Below are 24,297 nucleotides of genomic sequence, written 5' to 3' on the forward strand. Positions count from 1 at the left end.
GTGTGGTACAGTGTCGTGGTGTGGCTGTGGCTCACAGCTGGGAGGTTCTCCACCCAGGACACCAGCAACGTGGAGGGAGTCCTGGACTTGAGTTTGACAGGGAGACGCATAGTGTGGCCTAGGATGAGACCAAATCGAGTTTCAGTCATCCTGCATTACCTTTCATCAAAATATGTAGGAAAAGCCAACTCTTAACCAACTTATCCCCTTAAAAAACTGAGGGAAGGTCAACGTGCGTTCAAAGACGCGAACAGACTAAACACAAGAAGCAGATTATCTCACCAACAGCAAGGAAGAAGTTTTCATCCTGGTGGAAGAATAATGTGCCATTTTCACATGCAAACACCTCAGTGGGACTCATCAGCTGCAGGAAGCCCTGAAGAAAAGACAGTGGATGAACAGAGTAAGACGGACTGTACAAAAATCAAACATCCATCTGCATCAAATTGTATTTTGATACATGCTATATCAAGAACTGAGTACCTTTGTGACACTTGTTGGTTGTTCTTGAGGTTTCTTCAGGCCTCTTATTTGAGTGAACTTTGTACCTTTGATAAGCACATTTCAGTTAACATTTGATATCTATTGGTTCTAATAAAAATAAAAATATAAAAAAAATATATGTTTATATTAAAAAGATGCTTACGTGGAGTGATTCTTAAAGCCCATGCCTGAACAGAGCCTCCATACTGAAGTGTTAGCTTGTTTTCTACAGCCGGGGACACGGTCAGGGAGGTAACTTTGCCTACCTTCCTGATGGATTTCAGTGCTGTTTCGTTGAGCCATATGTTTCCATTTTGCCTAAAAGGATAGAAAATAATAAAGCCCTGCTACAGCCCATGAAACAAACATTTCTTAAATGCTGCCCTGCTTATTGGCTTATAGGCTAACAAAACATCAGTTAAATGGTGATTTTTTTTTTTTTTTCGTTTTACCAACGACTCCTCAATTTAATATCCATCTGGTACACTAAGTGAGTTTGTCCAAAGCGCACTGTGTCTGGCCAGAATTATGTGAACAACCCACCCACACACTGTTGGATACTTTTGGTCTGGGGCCATTTTTCACAGCTTTCAGATGGGTTCCCTTAGTTCCAGTTAGGGGAAAATCATTGGTCAAGACTGGTTGATTAGCAGAGAATCAGAAAATTGTGTTTTTGTAAATGGGTATGGTATGAGGCTCTCTTCAGAGAGCAGAGGACAAAGCTTATGAGGCATACTTAAACACTGTGTGAAATATTACACGGTGAACAATTTGTCTTTCTTCTGTTCACCTATCCAGAGCGTTGTCCTTGCTCATCCAGCATATTGAGAAGGTAATATCATCACAGCATCCTGGAGAAAAATCACATTAGAATGTCTCCAAATGTAACAAATTCTGGTTTATCTTATCTCAATGATATGCTGGGTGCAGCGCGTTACTCACCAAACGATATGGTATGAAGCACCAGTACGAAAAAGACAAACAGAAACTCTAAGGAGTTCCTGAAAATACAAATGATGATTAGTCCACTGAATTTGAGAGAGATGGGTGACAAAAATGAATTAGTAAAATACTTATTTTCTTACATTTGCTCTTTAATTCCAGCAAAGGAAAGCATGTTGAGTTTTTTCAAGTCAAGGCTTAACTGGAAATGGCAGACTGCTAATGAGTGACAGCTGTGCGCTGCCTTCACTCACCTGCTCAGATTCACCAAGGTCCTGGAAATCCCTTGTTTTTCTGTTGATGGGCCACACCATATGTTTTAGCCTACGTTTACACATAGCAGGGTATTTTGGAAAACGGATATTTTGGCCCCTCTGTTTTCAAAAATAACATCGTGCACACAAAATCGTTTTCAAAAATGTTGTTGTTTACATGAACCCGGATAAATACGCCGTAACTATGCCAAACCTATGGGCATGAGTGTAAACATAGGTCGCTCACATGATGTTAAGTATTTTCAGTCATATGTTGCGACGTTTCGGAACCTAAAACACCATTTAACCCTGTTTACCCGCCAACACATAACACATTTCAGAAATCTCCACTTTGGCTGGAGTTTTTAAAAATGATCGTTTTCTGTGAAAAAAAAAACTGTTTGCACGTAAACGAGAGGCCAAACCGCATGAAAACATATGCTTTTTCCCTTTTCCCTAAGTGTAAATGTAGCCTCAGTCTGCATGGCCCTTGGACTTCACTGTCACTGTCTGGTCGGTTCTGTTGTATATTTTACAATTTCACTTTGCACATCTGATTCCATTTTGCACATTTTTTGCACATCCAATATACTCAGTATATTACTTATTTTTATTACTGTACATTTCATTGTGTTGCATATTTTGTGTTGTATATTTCTTAATTTGTGTTGTATATTTCTTATTTACATATATCTTTAGTATTAATATTCTGTTTCTTAATATTGCTTTTATATATATATTTATTCCTTCTTGTTCTTTCTCTCTTTTTTATTCTAATCTGTAATTCTGTTTTGTGTGGAGCACTGTACAAAAAACAATTTCCCCTCGGGGATCAATAAAGGAATGCTGATTCTGATTCTGATATCCATATGTAACCCTGCTAAAAATCCTTAGCTATAAAAATAGATAATAGTTTCAGTGTTCATTTTGGGTAAAATTGTTATTAAAAGTGTAAAAATACTATTTCATAACAGTTAAAGTAGTTTGATAAAAGAGAGGAGTGTAATAAATACATTTTAAAAGACACAAAGGTGCATTGTTAAATATGTCATTTTATTTTGAAAAATCTCATGGGTAAAGAGGAAGTACTGATTGAGCATAGGTGTAATTCTGGTCCTTAATTGGTTAAGGTGTGACTGACAGGGTCAGACAGGAAAGAGAGAATGAGAGTGAGTGTGTTTTAATGTGGGAGGGAGCTGGACGAAAATAAAAGTTCGAGAGAAGAACGACGATCGCAAGGAGACAGCATGGAGACGCATGGCGGCGAGTGTGTGATTTTCAGAGACACAGTGTGTAGTTTTCGGTATCTAAGAGACTGTCTGCTCGATATTCTTGACTTGGATCCAGAAGCTAGCCCTTTTTGGTGTGCAGCCAGAGACTTTCTGCTCGGAAATTTCTGTTGAAGCTGCAGTTGTATTAACTTAGCATAGCGGCTGAGCTAATTCAGAGTGTGTTATTAGCATTCGCTGGCAAAGTGAATATACTTAGCCGAAGTAGCTAAACCAGCTGATATTGACTGTGCCTCGTGGTCTCAACGCGGGACGTGAGGATTCATCAAGGCTGCTGCCGACTTGTGTGTTTGACTCGCCTCCTTCAGACATCGTGGCGGGCCGCCTGGGAGAGACTCCACCGCCCTTTCACCTGCCTGCCTTCGTGTTGGGCGCCTAGCTGCAGCATCACTCGTCCTCAGAGACCGGGACTCTTGGGAGTTGAACTGCACTGAAGGTAACATTTCTTTGTTATTACTGGATCGTTGGATTAAGACTGTGGGTTTCATCGCACTCAAAGTTACCACATCAGGCCTGCTTATTTTTTCCTGAAACCGTTTGGTAAAAATTCTTTGACATACCTCAAAGGTAAAGGTGAATGCAGTAACTGACTGTCATTAAGGTTCTCCTAAAGTTATTATATTTGGATAGGAAAGAAAGATTTTGGATCACGTCGTCCCCGAAGGCACCCCCACCCCAGGATGGGCCAAATTAAAGGGGAAATGTGGAAAATTAAGAGCCAGATAAAAAGGTTGGGTTTAGGCATAGAAAAGCAACCTTTTATTAAAGGCCTGTGGATATGTTATTCCCAATTTATATCAGTCCTTCTCAATTCCACTCATATGGGCCTTGGACTAATGTAAATTTCATTCAAGATTAGGACCTGCATGACCTTCCAACATAGGAAATAAAATACTGTCCAACCTACCAGTAAATAGGGTTGAATTTAGGCATGTAATGTTATCAAAACATGCAGCTTTAAAAAAAGCAAGGACCAAGGATGGTCCAGTAGAATGCCCTCTACTGGACAAAGTCCACAACAACATCTATTACTGAATGTACATGCATATCTCCTGAAATAATGGTTATAATATTCATAATATTAATAATGACCACCATGAGGCTAATGTAGATCAGAATAATAACAATGATGATAATTATCACATCAATAGTGCTAATTGTAATAATAATAATGATATTCAATGTTCTTATTATAACTTGAGTTTCTTTCTCAGTCTTTTAGGTTTGTGTGTGGATACCACAAATGCCGATCACAGCGTCACCGAATGTTCACTGGGGGTTCCTCTGCAGACCCGATGCTGACCCTCTGATGAGTCGTAGTGTCCCGGCTGGTCTGATGTAATGTCAGGGGTGTGAATATGGAGATCCCAGGTGGAACTGGGAACCCTAGAGGTGTAAGTTTGGGTGAAGAAGGCTCAGACCTGGTGCTGGTGTTAAGGCCCCTACACATGATCAGCGGTAAAAACGCTCTGCGCCGGCTGTCCCAGTGTTTTCCTATGGAGAGAGCGCTGGCGCCCGACTAAGCGGCACCGCTCCCCTCAGCGTGGCGCACCGCTCGGATCTGCCGCTTACCGCTGCGCTCAAAGTTCAAATTACTTTAACTTTGACCTCGTTTGCCGCTGACCTTTCAAAGCGCAACCAATGAGATAACAGCTCTGTATGACGTAACCAAAAGCGACACATACAAACAGAGGAGGGAGAGAAATGGAGGAAAAACTTATTCTGTGTTTCTGAGTTTCCTGAACTATACAATACAACTTTAAAAACATATCATGATCTCGGCAGGAAGAGTCTTGCATGGCGAAATGTCAGTAGTCTGATCGGGCTACCAGGTTTGTGAATAGGCAGCGTTTACGAACTACCATTAAGCTAAATACAATGCTAACGTTTACGACAAACTCAGATACATTGTGTGTAATAATTTACAAACAACGATTGAGAGTGAGAGTGAGAGGAAGTACTTGCGTTGCCCAGCAACGGTGAATCGCTCGCACTTGTTGATGACATATACCTGAGCTCCGCCACCTCCGCTCAGCGCCTCTGCGCCCTACCTGGCGGTGAGCATTCTTATCATGTGAAGGCCCCTTTCGGTGAACAGGTCACTGACCCCTCCTCCAACAGCTCGACCTCCCCATCCTCTCTGCTGGCTTGGGGGGGGGTTCCTTCTCAGAGCCCAGGAGCATGGAAGAAGAGCTGTCATCTCCACTCTGGTCAGTTATTGTAGACCCATATGAGGTTGAAGGAGATGGAGATGATGGAGGAAGTGAAGCAGCCGATGCTGGTGTCTCCGCAGTTGTGCACATGTGCACCTGAACCTGGGTGATGATGATGTTTTTGGCCACTGGCGGGGGAGCTGGGAGGGAGGACCCCACTGGAGGAGCATCTGGCTCAGTCTGTGCATTGTTCTGGGCATTGGTGGGAGTGGGAAGCGGGGCCTGGCCTGGAAAATTGGCCTGAAAAAGGGCCTCGACCTCCAACAGCGTCTCAGTCTTTAGCCTGCGGCTCAGATTTTTTCTGGCCCAGGCTGATGCAATCTGAAAAGGGCCATGCCAGTCGGGGTCGGGAAAGTTTGCCAAATTCTGAATTTCCTTATCAATACTATCCTCATAGTGCTGACGCAATATGAGGACAGCAGTGATTTCCCAATTCTTGCCATTTACCTCCAGTACCATTTGTGTATTGTCATTGGGGGATGCTGGCTTAATAAAGTCGGCCAAATTTTGGGTTATTTTTTGAATCGTGGAAGGTGAATCAGCCTCCATTACATTTCAAATGGTGAGATGATTTACTAATTTTATGAATGACACGGACCTTATCGGTGAAGTTCGGGTCCTGTGATTGGACAGCGTTCTGAGCCGGTGCGCTCTGCCGGTTGCCAGATTTGCGGAGAGGCTGCTGTCTCTGTGTTGGCTGCTGGTTGTTGGCACCGTGATTGCGGTCATCATACCTGTGGTAGTTGTATGTCAGCCCGGTGGACACCTGCTGATAGCTGGCGGCGTGTCTGCTGTTGTGCGGCCGGGGCTGTGGAGGCATGGGAGAGCTCACTGCTGGTGCGCGGTGATACTGGGGTCCGCTGTAGTCAGTGGCATAAGCTGGATAGTCGTGATGGGACCGGGAGAAGCCTCTGGTCACCGAGGTGGATGAAGGCTTCACTGGGAGAGGCTGGCAATCACGGCGGGAGCAGGAGGATGCTTCTCGTGGCAAACAGTTAAAGCACTAGGACCTGCTCATCTCGCTGCTGTAGCCGGCCTCTGCGATAACTCACCTGGGTCCACCCGTATTCTTCGTCGAAGTCGTGCATAGTGTGAAAAATAGTGTGTGTAGAAAGTGTGAAAAAAGTAAAAAAAACACTGATTTGTGGTATTAAAAAAGGCTGGTACTTGTAGTAGTGACAGAGAAGACGAGACTTCTTCAAAAGACACTCGGTATTTATTAATGGAGGCAGCAGCATATCATATAGCTAAAGACATGCTTCACTGAGCACTGTGGAGAAGCCAGGTTATAAACATCTCTTACACATGCTTTTTTTTTTTTTTTTTTTAAACACACTTGCAATAAAAATATAATTGAATAGTTCATGTATGTTTAGAGTAAGAAGAGCGACTAAAGTTGTTCATATGTCTAGGCTGGTTTTATAGTTCAGTCAGTGTTACTGTGCTGTCTATCATGTTTGCTTGTTTGTATGTTACAGATGTCAAGTCTACCTCAGTTTCTGCTGTTTACAAAACACTGCACATATCTGAAAACATTTTATTCAGCAGAAGGTGAATCAGCTTGTGAATTTTCTGCACTAAACCTGCAGAAAAAAGTTCTCAGGTTTCTCTCTGTTTACATTTTTACACTTTTTTTTTTCTACATTTATTATTTGAGTGTTTTCCATGGTTGTGTTGACATTTCCTTTCCTTTCTGCCTTGATAGCTGAGGGGATCATAATCAGAGGAAGGTTCAATTTAAAATAAAAATGTTTAAATTGAATGTATTTTTCTCCTGTTCCTTATTTTAAATAGGTCATAAAAAATATCAATAATTATCGATATCGACCAATATAAAACACTTATATCGTGATATAGTTTTCAGCCATATCGCCCAGCCCTATTTCATAATGACTGATAAAGAATTAATGGCAATAATCAGGAGACGTTAGGTTGGCGTACACACTATAAAGGCCAACAAACCCACTTTTCATTTAACTGTTACAACATTTTATGCTGTCTTCTGAAACAGTGGTTTAAATACTACTAATAAATAAAACAAACAAGCAAACAGATTTCTTGTTTTATGTTGTGTAGGAATATATTACAAGTGCATTGAAAATATGGTACAATGTGTTACAAAACAGCAAATTACATGCAGTAACATATCAGCTGATATGGCAAAGGTGGTGGTGGTGGTAAAAACTAAGGATGGAGGAGCAACTTTAAACCTGTTTCACTGATAAATGTGCTGCTGAAGGGGTTTACCTGTTATATGATTTACATACGTGAGATATATAATAAAAATGCTGGTCCTGCACAGTGTGAAGAGACTGTATGCTAGAGTTCTGAACACTTTAGAATTATGACTTCTTAAAATAAAGTTTCTTATGTCCTCTCATCACAGGTTATGGTTTTAGTGTGGACATGAGGTGGGAGCAGTTTTTCCCTCTCACTATTTGAAAGTTTTCTCTGGCCTCAAAAGATTAAATGAAGTGAGTATTTCATAAGAAAACTGGAAAACAATCAAGAACAAAGTGAGAAAAAGTAAATCTAATATTGTGTGACGTTTTTTTCTTTCTGTGTGAAAGTGCCTCTATCATGAGTATCACGGGACTAATGGGGATCATGACTACATGTTGTGCTGCAGAAGGCCTGTAGGTGGTGCCATGTACCATGATGAAATTTGCAGTGTATCATCTGCAATTCACAATTAAACGTATTTGTTTCAATGAAACATCAGTAACTGAGAAACCCAAATGGTAAGAAAAGGATTGAAAAACACCAACAAACATGTCTTCCTTCATGAAGCCTGCTGCATTACTTATCCCTGTTTACCTCCAGAAAGACCGTGATTACATTAAGCAAAGGAAAGACAAGTTGTCTTCTATTAGTGATCCTGCATCAAACTGTCTGTGTCCAGCTGTTCGAGGTCTACTGGACACCATTCAGCAATCAGACAGAGCAGCTTTTGTCTGATAAATCTTAACTAGCAACCAGCCAAATTGGAGTCACAAGTATGCACAGTCTGTAGAGTGTTTCAGGCTGCAGGCTTGTGGGGGCTGCAACTTTTCTACCTCTAGACCATAACTGAAGTCAAATCATGATCTGAGCACCAGGGTCTGGGGAAGTATAAGAGTATTCTAAGGCAATATGGGGAGCTGGCACTGTTTGCTGCTGCTGTGCACACTAAGTTTAGTGCTGGCCTCTGGAGAGGCGACGAAAAATGATGATGACATTGACCTTGTCAGCTTTCTGAGAAGTATCTACCCCGGGCTGCTGGTGAGAGACGAGCCGTTCATCATCAACAGAGACTTTGAGATAAACTCCCTCAAGGAGCTGGGACACCCTGAGGTCCTCTCGATCACAGAGCAAACCAAGGACAAACCAGTCAATCAGGATACAAATGGGGCTCAGCGACCTGTGGTGTTAACCAAAGATGGCCAGATCAAGGGGGTTACAGTGGATAAGGCCCATATATTCTATGGGATACCGTATGCAGACCCACCTGTCGGGGCTTACCGCTGGAAGCCCCCAAGACCTGTGACTCCTTGGCAGGGGATTTACGATGCCTCTTTCCCCAGGGCAGCATGTGTGCAGGCCTGCAGCGGACCCATCACTGAGGAGTGTCCACGGACAGTAAGAAACAGTGCATTTCACACTCATTTGCACATTTTCGTGGTATTTCAATTCAATTCAATTCAATTCAATTCAATTCAATTCAATTCAATTCAATTCAATTCAATTCAATTCAATTCAATTTTATTTGTATAGCGCCAAATCACAACAGAAGTTGTCTCAGGACACTTTCCATATAGAGCTGGTACAGACCAAGCTCTTTTATCTACAAAGAAACCAACAAGTATTTCACTTTAGGATTTAATTACATGGTTGCACTTTGGTATTTTGGCCCAGAGGAAGCTAACTTTCACCTGCTGGATCACCAACATTAAAGATGACAGTTGTACTTTTGGTTATAATCCTCTCTCACAGTTAAAGATATTGTGGCACCATCAAATAGCCAATATTTTTGAGTGTGCAGCTTCTAAGTAATCAAATTTAAATACGCATGTTTGCATATTGGATTTTTTTTTTTTTTTACTTAAAATGTAACTTTGATAAAAAACAAAATATACAGAAGAGGTGGTTGCAAAAAGTTTTCATTTCGAGCTGAAGATGTTGATACTTTATATTCCACTTGTTAAACATAACTACAGATCAACCAACTGCTGGTATAATGGCTGCAAAAGGAGTGTCTGCCATCACTTATCAATTAATTAATCTAACTGGTGTGAGGCTGGAAGGCTGGCAGTGGGAGTTACCATCTTGGAATAATGTATGAATTGACTCCCTGACTGCAATAACAAGGTTTTCTTATTCAGGTGACACTGTATGAAGGCCAACTTGCTGCTTCATATTAGCTCACTGAATGGAAAAAAAAGAAAAGAAATTCTGGTTAGAATATCAGCCTCAAAAGTATCAAGTGCGTCACTGACCATTAACATCTGATTAGCAGCTAACAGGATCCTGTTAAAAACTATAGCTAGTTTAAATAATCTAAATGAAATATTGCTTTTTAATGAACAAAAACTGACAGAATATTCCCTCTAATGCCCCCAATAGGTCAGTGAGGACTGTCTCTACCTCAACATCTTTGTCCCTGCCAATGTGAACTTCAGCTCCCCTCTGCGGAGCCTGCTGCCCGTCATGGTGTGGATCCATGGTGGAGATTTCATTGCTGGCTCTGCCTCCAAGCCGCTGTATGATGGACGCTTCATCAGTAACTTCACCCACACTGTTGTTGTGAGCCTGGAGTACCGACTGGGTGAGAGAGTTTGGTGGCAATAACCTGTGTACCAGCACGGAGAAAAACAGAGACCTTATTTGTGTATTTACCATTTATGGTCTTTTTCTGAAATGTACTGCATGTGCGGGGAAAAGGAAAGGATGACATAAACTGTGGAGCTGGTTTGGTAAAAGCAACAAGCAGGCATCCTGTGGAAGTCATTAATCACTTAGCTAAAATAATGGTGTGTTTATTGCAGAGTGCATGTGCGTGTGTCTGTGTGTGTGAGACAGTGAGAGGCTGGATAATGTGTGCATGCCATTATTTTAATTGACTGAGCCTGTTGGTAATGGCTGTGTTTTCCTGCAAGCCTGAAAACAGGAGCAGATATATGTGAACGGTAATTTGGAACTCAGAGGAAATTAATGTCTTGCTGGAGTCAATTACGTCGAGCTGATCATGTGAACTGGTGCATGATTTAAGGTGCCTTTGGGTTCCTTGTGTCGGGCAAAGACCCTCGAGCCTCGGCTGTAGGGAATTATGGGATCCTGGACCAGCAGGCAGCTCTTCTTTGGGTCCAACGAAACATTGCAGTGTTTGGAGGTGATCCCAGCAAGGCAAGACATGCACACACACGCACACACGCACACACACTTATGCTTAGCTTTGCATTCATGTTTCTGAACACACATTTTGATGGGATGAGGATTCCATGCGGCAGTTAAGGATATTTCTAATAAATAATATCCCTCCTTTAATATTTCCAAATCTGAACATTGTGTATACTGTACCATACTGCGATTTAAGAAAATATGCCACCCACTACAATATATTGTATTCAGCATCAGCATCCTAGCACTGTCATTGTGAACACATTAGCATGCCTACCAGGCATTGGAATATCAGGATGAGTTTCATTAAGCCTCCTGTTTGACTGGTGCTGCACTTGTGTCAAACTGTCAGTGTTCCAGCAGCTCGGCTCGACGTCGAACCACTGGCTATGTGTGCAATGTAGACAAACATATACAGACGCTGGGTGGCTTGTCCAGAGGACCAAATACTTGAACTGGTGAATGGAACAGTTTCCTACGGAGCCCCTAAACTGCCACGAAGAAAAAAAATATATATATCGTGCGCACGAGATACTAAATCGAGCGCACGTTTTAGTAACTCGTGCGCTCGAGATACAGTTATTTCCCACGCTTTGACTTGTCCGTGCATACGGCTCTCCGTTGTGTCTTCTTCAGATGTTCACAGTCACAAACACACTCTCAATGCCCGGCTGTCTATTGTGCTGCCGCCTGTCTGTATAAATGAATGAGTTAATTAAATCGTGCGCACGTTTTAGTATCTCGTGTGCTCGATATAGTTTTTTCTTCTTCGTGCACTTTAGTTTCCAGCTATTTTCAGCTTTCCTTTGATATGAAATATGACAGGCAGCCCACATCGGAAAACAGTATGTTATGAGCCGTTAACAGACATTACTAAAAGTCATAAAAGTAGTAACTAAAAGGATTTCAGGTTCATAAAGTTCAAACTGTAACAGTAAGAACTACTTTCTATTGCCAGCATGTAAAGTTGCTGATTGTGGCTTTTTATGCCAACACCCCTGTGTTGTATTTTTTTTGTCAGGTGACAATTTTTGGGGAGAGTGCAGGTGCTCAGTCAGTGAGTCTTCACTTGATGATGCAGAGCAGCAAACCTCTGTTTAAGCAGGCTGTCCTACAGAGTCTGCCCTTCTCCATCCCTCTGAAGACCAGGTGAGGAACCATCGGCTCAGGTTCATACTGGTTACTGGCTGCAGACACAAAACATTATGAGCTGTCAAAAGTATTCATTTTCCTGTCTTCTGAGACAGATTGAGATGAATATGCGCTTTCTTGAGCTCTTGCTGTATTCAGACTTTGTGGGAATGTCCCCAGCGTGCTTCCAGACAACTTCAAGCTGAAGTGTAATTTTGTTTTTCACCGTCTCTTTTCGCAGACACGATGCCCTGAAGCTGGGAAAAGACTTTGCTAAACAGACCAACTGCTCTGTGAGCAACTTTGTCTGCCTGCTGTCTCTCACTCCACAGGCCGTCCTGGCTGCCCAGATGAAAACAAGTAGGACGCCACAAACACCAACCTACGCTCACCAGTTTTAGAGCGACGCTCAGGGCTGCCCACACAGTTACATAAGAAGACAGGATATAGTGTGTTTGTCTGCAAAAGATGATGAAAAGCCTTATTTTTATCCTGAGTGGCACACTGGAAAACTACATTGTGAAAACTGAGGATAGTGGGCCTCAGGGCAATTAGAGGGATTCTACTGCCTGCCAGCACAAAACCTAATATCTGCAGGGCTGACAGAGTTATTGATCAGTATCACTGGCTCAGTGGTAACCTTCATCAGCGGCTGTTTTCTGCGTGTCTGAACTCACATTCAGGCACAAAAAAACATCTGGAATTGAAACACACGTGACACGTTCTTTCAAAGACAAAAAGTCAGAAAGAAGCAGGTTAATATTACAGTATTTTGAACTAACTAACTCCATCTAGTTCTTTCTGTTGGACCCTTGGTCTAAGTTATAAAGCCCCCTGCTCCCAGTTGTGAAAATCAAACTGCATTTTCTATCTAACCGACGTGGTTTTTGATCACAGGCTCCAAGATCGTGAACCCATTCAGGTTCCTCGAGGTTTTTGAGACGTGGGGTCCATATATTGATGGGGAGTTAATAAAAGAGCAAGCTGTCACTGCCTTCCAGAAGGGCCACTGGCAGAAAGAGAAGCCGCTGCTGCTGGGTAAGAAACACACACACAGAAAACATACACAGGCACCATATTATTACAAAGCTGCCTTAAATGATGGAATATAGCTAAGTACAATTTGTCATGTACTGTACTAAAGGACAATTTTGAGGTTATTAACTTAAGTATTTACATTTTTGTACCACTTTATACTTCCGCTTCTCTCCATCTCAGAGGGGAATATTATACTTTTTATGCCTTTACATTTATCTTGACAGGTGTAGTTTGAACATTCAGATTTGACATATAAAACCTGTGATGAGCATTGGGCCCAGATGAAGCACAAAGAGCAGGCACAGACATTGCTATAGATGAAACCGCCATGCTTAGGGGCCCCAAAAGTGAATTTATAGGCTCCTAATCAGACGTCTCACACCACAAGGCAAATATACACCATGAAAGCATAGTCTCAAGTGATATATTGAAGGAGTGATTTTACATTTTATTGTGGGGTTCAACATTTTTGCTTTCTGGCAGAGAGTTAGAGAATCGATAGCGCTCTCACACCTGTCTGTTAAACATAAGAGTGTCAGGCAGCAGCTGCTTAGCTTGACTTAGTATGAAGACTGGAAGCAACAGCTGTACAATTGTGCAAAAAGTGCTTTTTATACACTAAGTACATTTTGCTGATGATGCTTTTGTGCTTTTACCATTTTAAAATACAGGCCATGTACTTGTAATAGAGTACTTTGACAGTATCGTAATCCTACTTTTACTTTAGTAAAAGATTTGACTTGTTCTTCTGGCATTGCTCAAATGGAAATCATGGAAGGTGCTCTCCAGATCTCCACGTTAAGAATTAGTACTGACCCCTGTGCAGTACTTGACCTCAGGCAGGAACTCTGTGAATCCAATGAAAACATAAAAAGATCCTAAAATCCTAAAATCCTAAAATTCATGCTTTAAATGCTTCAGTATGGAAAAAACAACATTATAACACTCATCAGATGTTCCAGAATTGAGTACTTACAAAGACAGAAGGGAAGAAAAATGACTAAATCCACCCTGAAGTGTGTTTTTACACAAACTTCCATTAACATCAGCTCATTCTGGCATTGCTGTGCCTGGAGAGTAACCTCCGGCCAGTCTGGCCAATCTCAGCTGTTTGCTTTCCCTTGGACTCCCTTTGGTTCTCGTTATAATGCAATTTGATGTGGAAATTCCCAAGATCATAGCAAAGCTGAAGACAAAAACCTCAGAGTAATACGTGCTTTCCGCGTGAAACTAAGCAGCCTAGTCAATCAAGGTGAAAGCCGAAGCTTAATTACTTGTCGGTGCAAAATTGCCCAGAGTCATACTGAGAAGTAAACAGACAGCGTGTGCAAATGAGTAGAAGAAGGCTGGAGGCAGAAGTCTGACTGGCTCTGTTTTCTGTCCTGCAGGTACAACGTCAGAAGAGGGGGTGATCTTTGTGTATGGCGTCTTCAACAAGCCAGTCTCTGCGGTGGAGAGCACTGTGTACATCACAGCTATCTTTAAACAACACGCTCTGCGCGTCCTGCACAAGTATCTGCCTCTGTACAGGGACGCTGACCGCAGAGATATGCTGGCTCAGGTAAGAGAAGCTCTTTTTTCAGCATTATAGCAGGTATACAGTCACACACACTGTACACACATTTCAGTGAGAGTCTTCTAAGGGCCAGGAATAACCTCATTTGTTGAGTTAATTGTCAAGTTAAACCACAAAGAACATTTCAGTGATTATATCTGTGAACATTTATTAATATAAAAGACAAGCTAATGCTGTTTGCTGCTAGGGGACAAATTACACTCATCTGACTCCACAAACCACTGACATTTAAAGCAATGACTTAGGAATCTCGTTCATCCCATTGAGAGCTGCACACTGAGCCTAATATACTGAAAAAGGTTGTCCTGCATCAGCGGCTGTCAGTAACACATGCATTTGCCTGGCATGGCTGCACACATGAATGACACAAAAAATCTAATAATGACTCGATGGATTTCAATTTTTTTGACCCAGTGATTTCAATTTTGAATGTCTATTTTTAGCCATGCTGGCCTACGTTTCAGTCAGTTGTTTTATTTGCTCAGTCCACTCATTTGGTCCTGAGCGAATTATCTCAGTAATTATTGGCTAAAATACGGTGATATGTTAAATGAAAAAAATTATTGTATGCAGAAATGAAGATGAATGACTTTGTGATTGCCTGACTTAATTTAGCACCACCAATGGGGAAGAGTATCCACTTAGTATCCATCTCTCATTATCTACTTCATAGATTGGCACCGAATTTTGTACATTCATGGTTCCCAGAGAATGAATGCTAATGACTTTGATGACCCTCTTTCTCTGGCACCACAATAAAAATAATAGACCAGATGAGGCAGATAATAAAGATTAATGTTAGCATGCTGACATGCTGTACTAAGATGTAGAACATGGTAAACATTAGCTGCATTCACATGCTCCCTGGGCGGTACCATGACTGTAGACTCTTGGTCTTATTCATCATTCATTTTTAGCACAGTGTGTTTATGTTTCCAGCTTTAATAAACTGAAAATACAGAGGTGGAATGGCTCATGATGACACAAAGGAGGAAGAAAGCCTCCAGTGGGTTTCTCAGGCTTTGTGATGCAGAGTGCAAAATGGCAGCCTCAGGGCTCTACAGGGGGTCAGGAGGTGACACTCCTGGACATATTTGGTATGCAGTGTGTGGTGCAGTAGGCAGTCGAGTCACAACCAAAGCAGCCGCTCCATAGAAACACACACACCTTCTGCATCTCTTCATAGAGGACACTCTGACAGAGCATGACTGTAGATTCTCAGTCCTGTTGGGAAACACAGGAAATTTAAAACAATAGCTGGTATTGCACCATTTCCACCATTATTTGACTCAGCTCCTCCTAACCATTAACAAGCCATTTTTTTCTAGTGTTTTTCCATCAGTTTCTTGCATTTTTCACCCTAATGAACAACAACTTTTGGTACTGGATGAAAGTTCCTTGTGGATTCTCGGTTTGATTGATTTGAGCAAACTGAAACGATGCAAAAAATCGGCAGTTTGAGTGTGTGTTCTAGTGCTTCCTGTGTAGAAAATCACTTCTTGCCTTCCATGTGCTGTTCGCATCACAACAAAGGATCACATGATTTTACAAATCCAGCTGCCTTCCAAGGTAATAAAACTGTAGCCACTGTCAAAATCATCATTGCTCTATTTATAAAGAAGTGTTTCCTCCCAAACTTCCCCTCTAACATACCGTGTTTTCTTCAAACCTTGAACAACAGAGACTGAAAATATGACAATTGAAAACATGTGAACGTCCAATCTCGAGACGCTGATTATCAGAAGTCACTTCAGAGCTTGTATGTCCTCTGCCACAGGACACAAGAGGCGTAGAGACAGTAAAGAAATCTGAAGTGCACAGAAGGCAGTGAGGCGAGCTGCTTTTAATCAGACTGAGGCAAATTGCGTATAATTAATATTCTTCCATCATAAGTTACCCTGTGGCTGTCGGAGAACTGTCAGCTAATTTCCAGGTGGCTAACATTTACACAGTAACGTCTAAGTCTGAGTGAATGCACCGTCTGTGTTGAACTTAGTAACCTTTGTGAAGAAGGACAAAAAACCCCTAAAAACATTGGCTGCATTTACATTCCATCATGTATTCCAAGAGCTTTGTTCTCTTCCATATTTTCCTCACGCTCAGACTCAGACGCAGTCTCCCACACAGACCCAAACTCACACATGCATCAATAACCACCCTTTCAGTGGCTTTGCATGGTGGGCAGACGTGCATGGATCGATGTTCCACCCAGCTGGAGCTCGGCGTGTAACGAGGACTCCTGTGCTCCCTCCTGTTTCTTCACGGCAAACAAGCCTGATGGGAAATTGAAAATAACTGTCGTCTTCTGCTGCTGTGATTCTTTCTTTCAAAAGCATCTCACACGTCCTGGTGATCACGGCCGTTAATAGTTTGTCACAGTTATCAGCAGACTTCAGTGTTGCTCCTCGGCTCCTCAAACACAGCCGTGATCATGTGCCTACAGAGGGAGCTGCTACTCCAGTTTTTCTCAAAGTCTGGCTCCAACACAGACCAAAGTTTTCCATTTCTCCTCCATGATTTATATGTGTGAAGCATGTGCAGCAACTGGAGTCAGGCAGTTTGTCTGTTTGAAACGCAGCCTGGCTGCTCCCACGAAGAAGCGACTGGTCTCTCATTAACATCTGCAGTACAAGACAGAGAGGGTGACATGACACCCCATTTGTATTAATGAGGGTAGGCTGAATATTTGAAAAACCTCTCAGTGTAGTGTGGTGCAAAATCATCACAAGCCAGTGCGTACAAAATAATTGGAAAATTGAAATCAATTCCAACAAGAACTGAACGCGTCATCGTCCATCAGTGTAGAATTTACTGCTGTCCTGTCGCCTTAGACTGTTTTAGATAAACTGGCTAACAAGAGTAATAGTAAACAACACTATTTTGATTTTAACATACGTTTAAAGTTGCATTTAGCAATATTTTAGTGTGACCAATGGGGCTAATGACCGTCTGTAATGTGAATGGTGTTACTCACAGTAACCCACAGAGAATTACTGCCTGACTCTGCCGTTCCTCTCAGGTCTACAGAGTCTGTCACTGAATTGGTTTGGTTTTATGACGTTCAACTTTACAGTTCTAGTTTAGTCTCATCACTCTCATCAACCCTGTTTCCTACCGCAGCGGGCAGCTGTCTTCATTGAAAAAGCTCTTATAATTCTGTACTGTACACTACCTCTTGCAAAGCGCATCACTTGAGAGATGTTCTGACTTCCAAATTTGGCGAATTCAGGGGGAAAACGACTTGCATGTTTACAGTGGGAAGGTAGAGGTCATTCAGCTAACTGTACGAGGTACCATAATAACAGTGAGATAACAGGGAAACGCATCGTTACTTGCAGCTACTTACATCCAGCATAATGTGATTAAATGACTTAGATTGTCAAGAACTCAACAACCTCAATGGCATCAGAAAAAGAAGAAGAAAACATGAGCAGCCCAGAATGACCACAGTTCGTCAGGTCCCCACAGAGGCTGTGTATGTAAGCTCCATAGCTACAACCCCTTAATGCACGACCACAAATCAAACTTAACTGACCACAGTAGACACACCAGCAACATCAGTTTCTGCTGCCACAGAAATCACTAACCACTAATTATGATCGCAATTCTTACTAATGTTTGTACAAAACTGAAGTAATCTGAGTGCGTGAAGTGGCTACGTTTTTCAGTTTTCATTCATCATCTGTTTGAGTTTTATCTGTGGCTGTTGAGCAGTGAAAATACAGAGGTGTAAAGGCTCATGATGATACAACGGAGAAAAAAGCCTAGAGCGGTTTTCTCTCAGTAATTTTGATGCAAAGTGCAAGGTGACGGCCTCAGGGAGCTCCATGGGGTCAGGAGGTAACACTCCTGGACATATTTAGTATTCAGTCACAGTTCACGGTGCAGCAGGGAGACAGTGGAGTCACGACCATGGCCTTCCTCTTCACATAAAGACACACACACACACACACACACACACACACACACACACACACACACACACACACACACACACACACACCCCCCTCCTGCATCTTTTCATAAAGGGCACTTCTCCAGAGGACTGTGGGGGTCAGCAAAAATGTGAAACAGTCCGTCACAGAGGAGGCTGATGTGGAGAGCTCAGCGTTATGGCTTTTGTAGTATTTATAGTGTTGCAGCATGTGTGTATTTTTGCTGCGTTACACAAACCCAGCATCTCTGAACACATCAACACGATCAACGTTTTTGCAGTTAAACACGACACTCATCATGTTACGAATACGGCTCCATGAATACTCTCTCTGTGAAATGTCCTTTATGGAATGAAAAGCGCTTTGGTTGTAGCGAAAGCTAAAGACCAGCGAGAGTGACACTCAACAACTTTCTCTGGAACTGCTGCAGAGATTCTGGTTGAGGCTGGTTGCATCCAAACTGGTTGATGTGTTTTACAGTGAATGGATAAGCTGATTTTTGTAAAGTCACCCAAAGCATCGCATTGCCTAAAGGTCAACAAGCATGGCCACACTTATGCTCTGCTGTTAGTGGGACATGTAGTTTCACCTTGTTTGCCATAAAGGCAGCGATGTTGTTCTCTACAGGAGCATTTCCTCAGAAAATCAAATCCAAATAACACCTGAAATGTGTTTATGTGTGCTAACCAGGCAAGGAGAAGGTCTGCTATATTTATTAAGGAAGAGGGCGGGTGCTGCAGGGCTCACCTGATGTTCTTTTAAGTTGTTAAATGTACAGTAAGTGCTTCCATTTGTACCCCCAAAGGATATGTGGGTAGCACTGATGGATGGATAAGAAATACCAAAATCACTGTGTGTGTGTGTGTGTGTGTGTGTATGTGTCTGTGTGTATATGAAATAATGAAATACCATGAAATGATATGCTTATTTACTGTGTATTTTCATGATAACAATGGCAAAGCACTATTAAACCTCACAGTTTATACACAAACAGTCTGATGCCTAAGTCAGACGTTAGTACAAAACAAAGCCACTGTAACGGCGACATTGTGACAGTTGCAGCGGCAGCACCATGGACAGCACTACACATCAGACAGGCAAGACTACTAGCTCAGTAACATCGGGCACATATATGTCCAATAATAACAATGATGGCAATAACAAAAAACCAGCCCAAAAAAGAAAAATGCACATAACAATATTAATGCTGATTTCTCATGGGAGGGCCAAAATCCTGGACGGACTGGATTGGACCCCTGAGGCAGGGCCCGTCTCAGTGAATGGGGTTTGCTCAGTTGTTATGTTTTGGGTCTGTTTTTTCCAGATATCAATGTAAAAGGTATTACTGTTCTTTGCATTGTGCAGCCTTTACAGTGGACCATGCATCATGCTTGATTTGGCTGAAAATCACCCATTTGTAGCTGTTTCCGTTAATCTGTGAGTACCGTATTTGCTTGGTTTTAGGCTCTGTGGTGCAGCGAGCGCTCACTATTCTGTCATTGGAGTCAGCGCTGTTGGTCTGTTCTTTCATGGTGGCAAATATTTATCACTCAAAACCTCTGCATTGTTGGACTTGTTTTAGTTGTGGCCAGAGGGCACTTGCATTTGTTAAAGTTGCTTTTATAATGGTTGCTGTGTGCGGGACCAACAACAAAAACAGATCAGGTGCACAGGCCTAATATATTTTTTAAATTTTGAAATTAAGGGCTGCAAACATAAATAGCATCTATTGCAATGTTAAAATAACATTTCCACATTTCAGCCGTAGAGCTCCTCACCATGTACACATCATATGCTCAAGAAGGCCTATGACTAATATGTGCTCCTACTTGCCCCAGAGATCAATTCAACCATTAAGTAGAAATACAGACAACTTATTTTAGCAGATTGCTCCTCTCAGTCTTGACTTTACCACAGCAAGTAATGGAAAACAGAGAGGAGGCATGAGAAAGTAGGCGGCGGTGAAAAAAAAACAAAAAACTGGAGGGGCAAATTTAGAAGGTTGAAAAGATGCAGGGATGAAGGGCAGAAGAGGGGAGGATGTGGTTGAGGGAGAGAGAAATAGCAGAGGAAAAGTTTATTTCCAGAAAACTTCTCTTGAATACATGGTGCACATAACATGACTTCATTCCTGCCTGTGCTTGTACCCACTTGCATGCATATGGCCATCAGTGTTCAGGTACAGTGTGTGCCTGTTGCATCTGAATACATTTGCACCTGTGCCTATTAGAACCAGGCATGCGTGTGTGTTTGAAGATAAAAAGAAGTGAATCTGTGTGTGTGACTGTGTGTTCATGTCTGTCCAGCAGCTTCCGACACTCAGCCTGTTTGTTTTCAGGTGTCACATGTTGGGCTGTGTGGGCGCAGGCTGTGTGCTGCTGAAAAAGACACACTGGTTTCCAGGTAACAGACGGAGGAAGATGGTCCACCTTCATTTTCGCTTTGCTTCCTTTTAGCCGAGAGGGAACAATAGTTTTTGCTGCTCTGCCTCAGTCTGTTTCTTTGTAGATGTCACGCTAATTAGTTTTATTCATTTTCTTTTCGGCAAAAACTAGAAGATACACTGTCAAGCATAAACATTCAACATTGCTGAACAACTTTAAATAAGAAAGCAGCTACTTCATATTTTATTTTCCAGGTTTCATGGTCCAAAAAAAATATCTATTCAAAAACAGTGCTGTTTAGTCATCGAATCAACTTGGTAACTAGTGCATTAAACACAATATAACATCCATGGCTAAAAATCCCAGAGGTGGATGAGCACCAAAATATACCAACTGAGCACCAACCCTGAGGCCAAGAGTGATCTTTTGCCCTTAAAATAGTACTTAAATTCAACTATTCAGCTGTCATGAAGCCGATGAAAAACACGTGGGAATATGCCACTCCTTTCAACACAGGTAATTAAGAAAGAAAAGACATTTATGAAAGAATAAAGGGATACAAGATGGGAACATTTTGGGAATTATATTTATGTAAAACTCTTAATGAGAGGGGACACGAAAAAGTCAAAGACGGACACAAAAAATGTGTCATGGGTGGGAGGTTTTGTGTGGGAAAGAGTATTTGATGATGTGGAAGGAGAAATGTATTTGTGAGCGCAGAAGGAAAAGAACATCCTGTGTTTAGCCATGATTGCTGTTGTTGAGCTGTGAGTCACATCTGTCTATGAAGCGCGCGGATTAAAAAAATTGACAACTCAGGCATATGAGGCCTAAATTAGCCTCCTGTCTGGCACTAGCTGCTCTGTGAGGCTCTGCTTGGTGGTGTTTTGAGCAAAACACTAATGACAGCACACTGATATGCTGACAAAGGTAATGTTAATATGCTGATGTTTAGCTGATCATGTTAACCACAGTTTTGTTTAGCATGTTAGCATGCGAACATATACAGAAGTAATTAGCATAAATACAAAGAGCCGCTGAGGCTGATGGGAATGCCATAGGCTGTGCAGGTATTTGGTCACAACAACAAAATGACTGGACCTGATGACCGCTCTAGATTAAAAGTCGGAGGATCCTCAAAGTCAGGAGGATTCATCTTCTGGGGACCATGAATGCCTGTATGAAATTTTATGGCAATCCAATAGTTTTTTGGTCCAGCAGTCTGGAACTGACTGACCATTGCTCCCATAGAGCCGAAGCCATCAGCATGGATGAAAATCATTCAGTTTCATTAAAAAATCTTTGTTGTCTGACCAGCTTCCTCTCTTTCTTCCCTCTCCCCAGATTGTCACCGACTATGTCTTCCTGTGTCCGTCCAGGTGGTCGGCACGTGCTGGCACAGCAGCGGGCAGCAAGGTGTGGATGTACGTGTTCGACCATGTGGCATCAGACCATCGCGTGTGGTCCGGTCTGACTTTCTGCTACCAGCATGCCTGCCATGGCGCTGAGCTGCCTTTTCTCTTTGACTCTGCCTCAGTGGCCAACTTCACGTTGTCGCTGCCAGAGAAGCTGCTGTCCAATCGGATGCTGTGCTACTGGGGCGCCTTTGCCCACACTGGCGACCCTTCATCACGGGCCCAGCAGACGACTTTCTGCCGGGAGCAGCGTCTGCCCGTTTGGCCGCGCTATTCTGACAACACTGGCTGGCTGGTCATGAACCTGACAGTGCGTTCACATGCACAAGTGGGAACCAGGAACCATGTGTGTGACTTCTGGGACAAATTGGGCATCTACTAGTGAGGGAGCAGGCTGGACAGAGAGCTGTTGGGTTGCTTTGCATTGAAGTGGTATCAGTACACGCTGCTGCCTTTGTTCCTGTGAATGTAGTCACACAATCCTACAGCAAGTTGTTCTTCTCAAATTATACTTTCAGCAGTGTTAAACATGACCTTTAAGGAATCGCTACGAAGCAGAATTATTTCGATGAATAATCAGCTTTCAAGCATGTGTCAATACAGTACGAAATAGAGGAAAATTACAGAAAAAGCTGGAGTTCCTTCTAAGTTTTGAGTCGGTGTGTGTTGTTAGAAGACAAGCTACTTGCTGTGATGAATAAACACAAAGTGCAAAAGCACTCCAGGATCACAATACAAAAATCTCATTCTGTGATACCATTCACTGAAACATTACATCTAAAAGGTGGGCAACTTTGGCTGTGTATTGGTGCAAGTGATAAAATTAAGTAAAATGAAGCAAAAAAGGAAGTGAAAACATTATTCATCACTCTGTTGCAAATTGTTTTAAAATTAATTTGGTTAAAGCAGGTGCCAGTCTTCTAATTGTCTATATATTACCTGAAAAAAAGGCAATTCACATGAGAATGTTCTTTTTTGTTTGTGTGTTTTTTCTCATTTTACTTGGGCCTGAATCTCTGCCCAAAGTGTTTCTCAAATAAAATGAATCCTAAAAGCTGCACTAATCAATGTTTTATATTAACAATGCAAAAAATGAGTACATGCAATAAAAAACGAGTTGCTTGTTGTGATAAACTCACAGATAATCATCGTCCAACTCAGCTGCTCCCCTCAGTTTTAAAGAGTGTTTTAGTGACTTATTCTTAGCCTGCAGTTTTACTGTTTTGAGTCGCTCTCTGGTTAGTCTGTCTAGCCACCACCAATGACGGACAGACAACATTTGGCACTAGCAGGGTGAACATAGTGACATAGGTTTTAGCAGCTAAACAGCCAAATATTTTCCTCAGGAGTAGGGGATAAAAACAGAGTTAAAAGAAGAGTGAATACTGGACTTAGATTCACCAGGTGGCCAGAAACATGACTCCAGATCAATGCTAATGTCACTCCATATCAGGCAACTGTTAGCGAACATGTTGACTTCAACCTTTCAAAGGTAATAATGTGTCTGTGTTGTGTTTACAGCTTGTTTGACTGCTGTCAAGTGCTGAAAGTGCAACTAAACACATTTTTATCATGGACCTGGCAGGGTTATCAGCTAAACAAGCACGAAACAACTGAGGATCTCCATACTTTTAGGTACTAACAACTGAGTTATAGTGCAACACCATGTATACACAAGTGAATGAAAAACTAATTTAGAGTAATGATTAAAATCAAGCAGAGCTGCTTTTCTGTCAGCCTCTGTTTCTCTCTTCCTGCCCAGGTAATGACCACTTATTCATTTAGAAAAGCAATATGTTGTATTGATTTGTTGGAGGCTCAGTTTAATATGGTTAGCTACCATCTGAAGTCTTCCCTCCAGGCAGCTTACATCATATAAAGTATCTTATTTAAAGTGTCCTTTTAGCTGAAACTGTATTTGAACATCCAGGGTTAAACGGTACAAAACACTGCAGGCTTGAAAGGACTATTCATACTGTTAACCTTCCAGTAACATAAAGGAAAAGAGAAATAAAATGATGTAACATAGAAATACCCCCCACCCCCACCCCCATTGGCACTGACCCTGAAAAAAGGAGAGGGCAAATTCTTTTGAGTGTAAATGTTCTCGGTCTTTTCTAATCAAAATTTAATATCTTATCGTCTTCCTAGCAGTTGTAATTAATGCAGCAGAGTCTGCTTTTGAACGATCTCCATGGCACAGAATAAAGAGACTCTGGACTATAACATTAATATTTGTTATCTGCCGAAGTTGGCCCGTC

General features: G+C 42.0%; 1 protein-coding gene across 1 annotated transcript; it reads left to right on the plus strand.

Annotated features, from left to right (window-relative positions):
* Positions 1-8,313: 8,313 nt before the first annotated feature.
* Positions 8,314-22,418, plus strand: LOC139350934 (cAMP-regulated D2 protein). Its single transcript, XM_070992611.1, has 8 exons — positions 8,314-8,799; positions 9,784-9,985; positions 10,430-10,563; positions 11,579-11,706; positions 11,930-12,048; positions 12,586-12,726; positions 14,115-14,287; positions 21,966-22,418. Exons 1-8 carry the CDS (start codon positions 8,314-8,316, stop codon positions 22,416-22,418), a joined length of 1,836 nt encoding a protein of 611 aa, XP_070848712.1.
* Positions 22,419-24,297: the final 1,879 nt, after the last annotated feature.

Source organism: Chaetodon trifascialis, chromosome 22 (genome assembly GCF_039877785.1).
Source record: "Chaetodon trifascialis isolate fChaTrf1 chromosome 22, fChaTrf1.hap1, whole genome shotgun sequence".
Lineage (NCBI taxonomy): Eukaryota > Metazoa > Chordata > Actinopteri > Chaetodontiformes > Chaetodontidae > Chaetodon > Chaetodon trifascialis.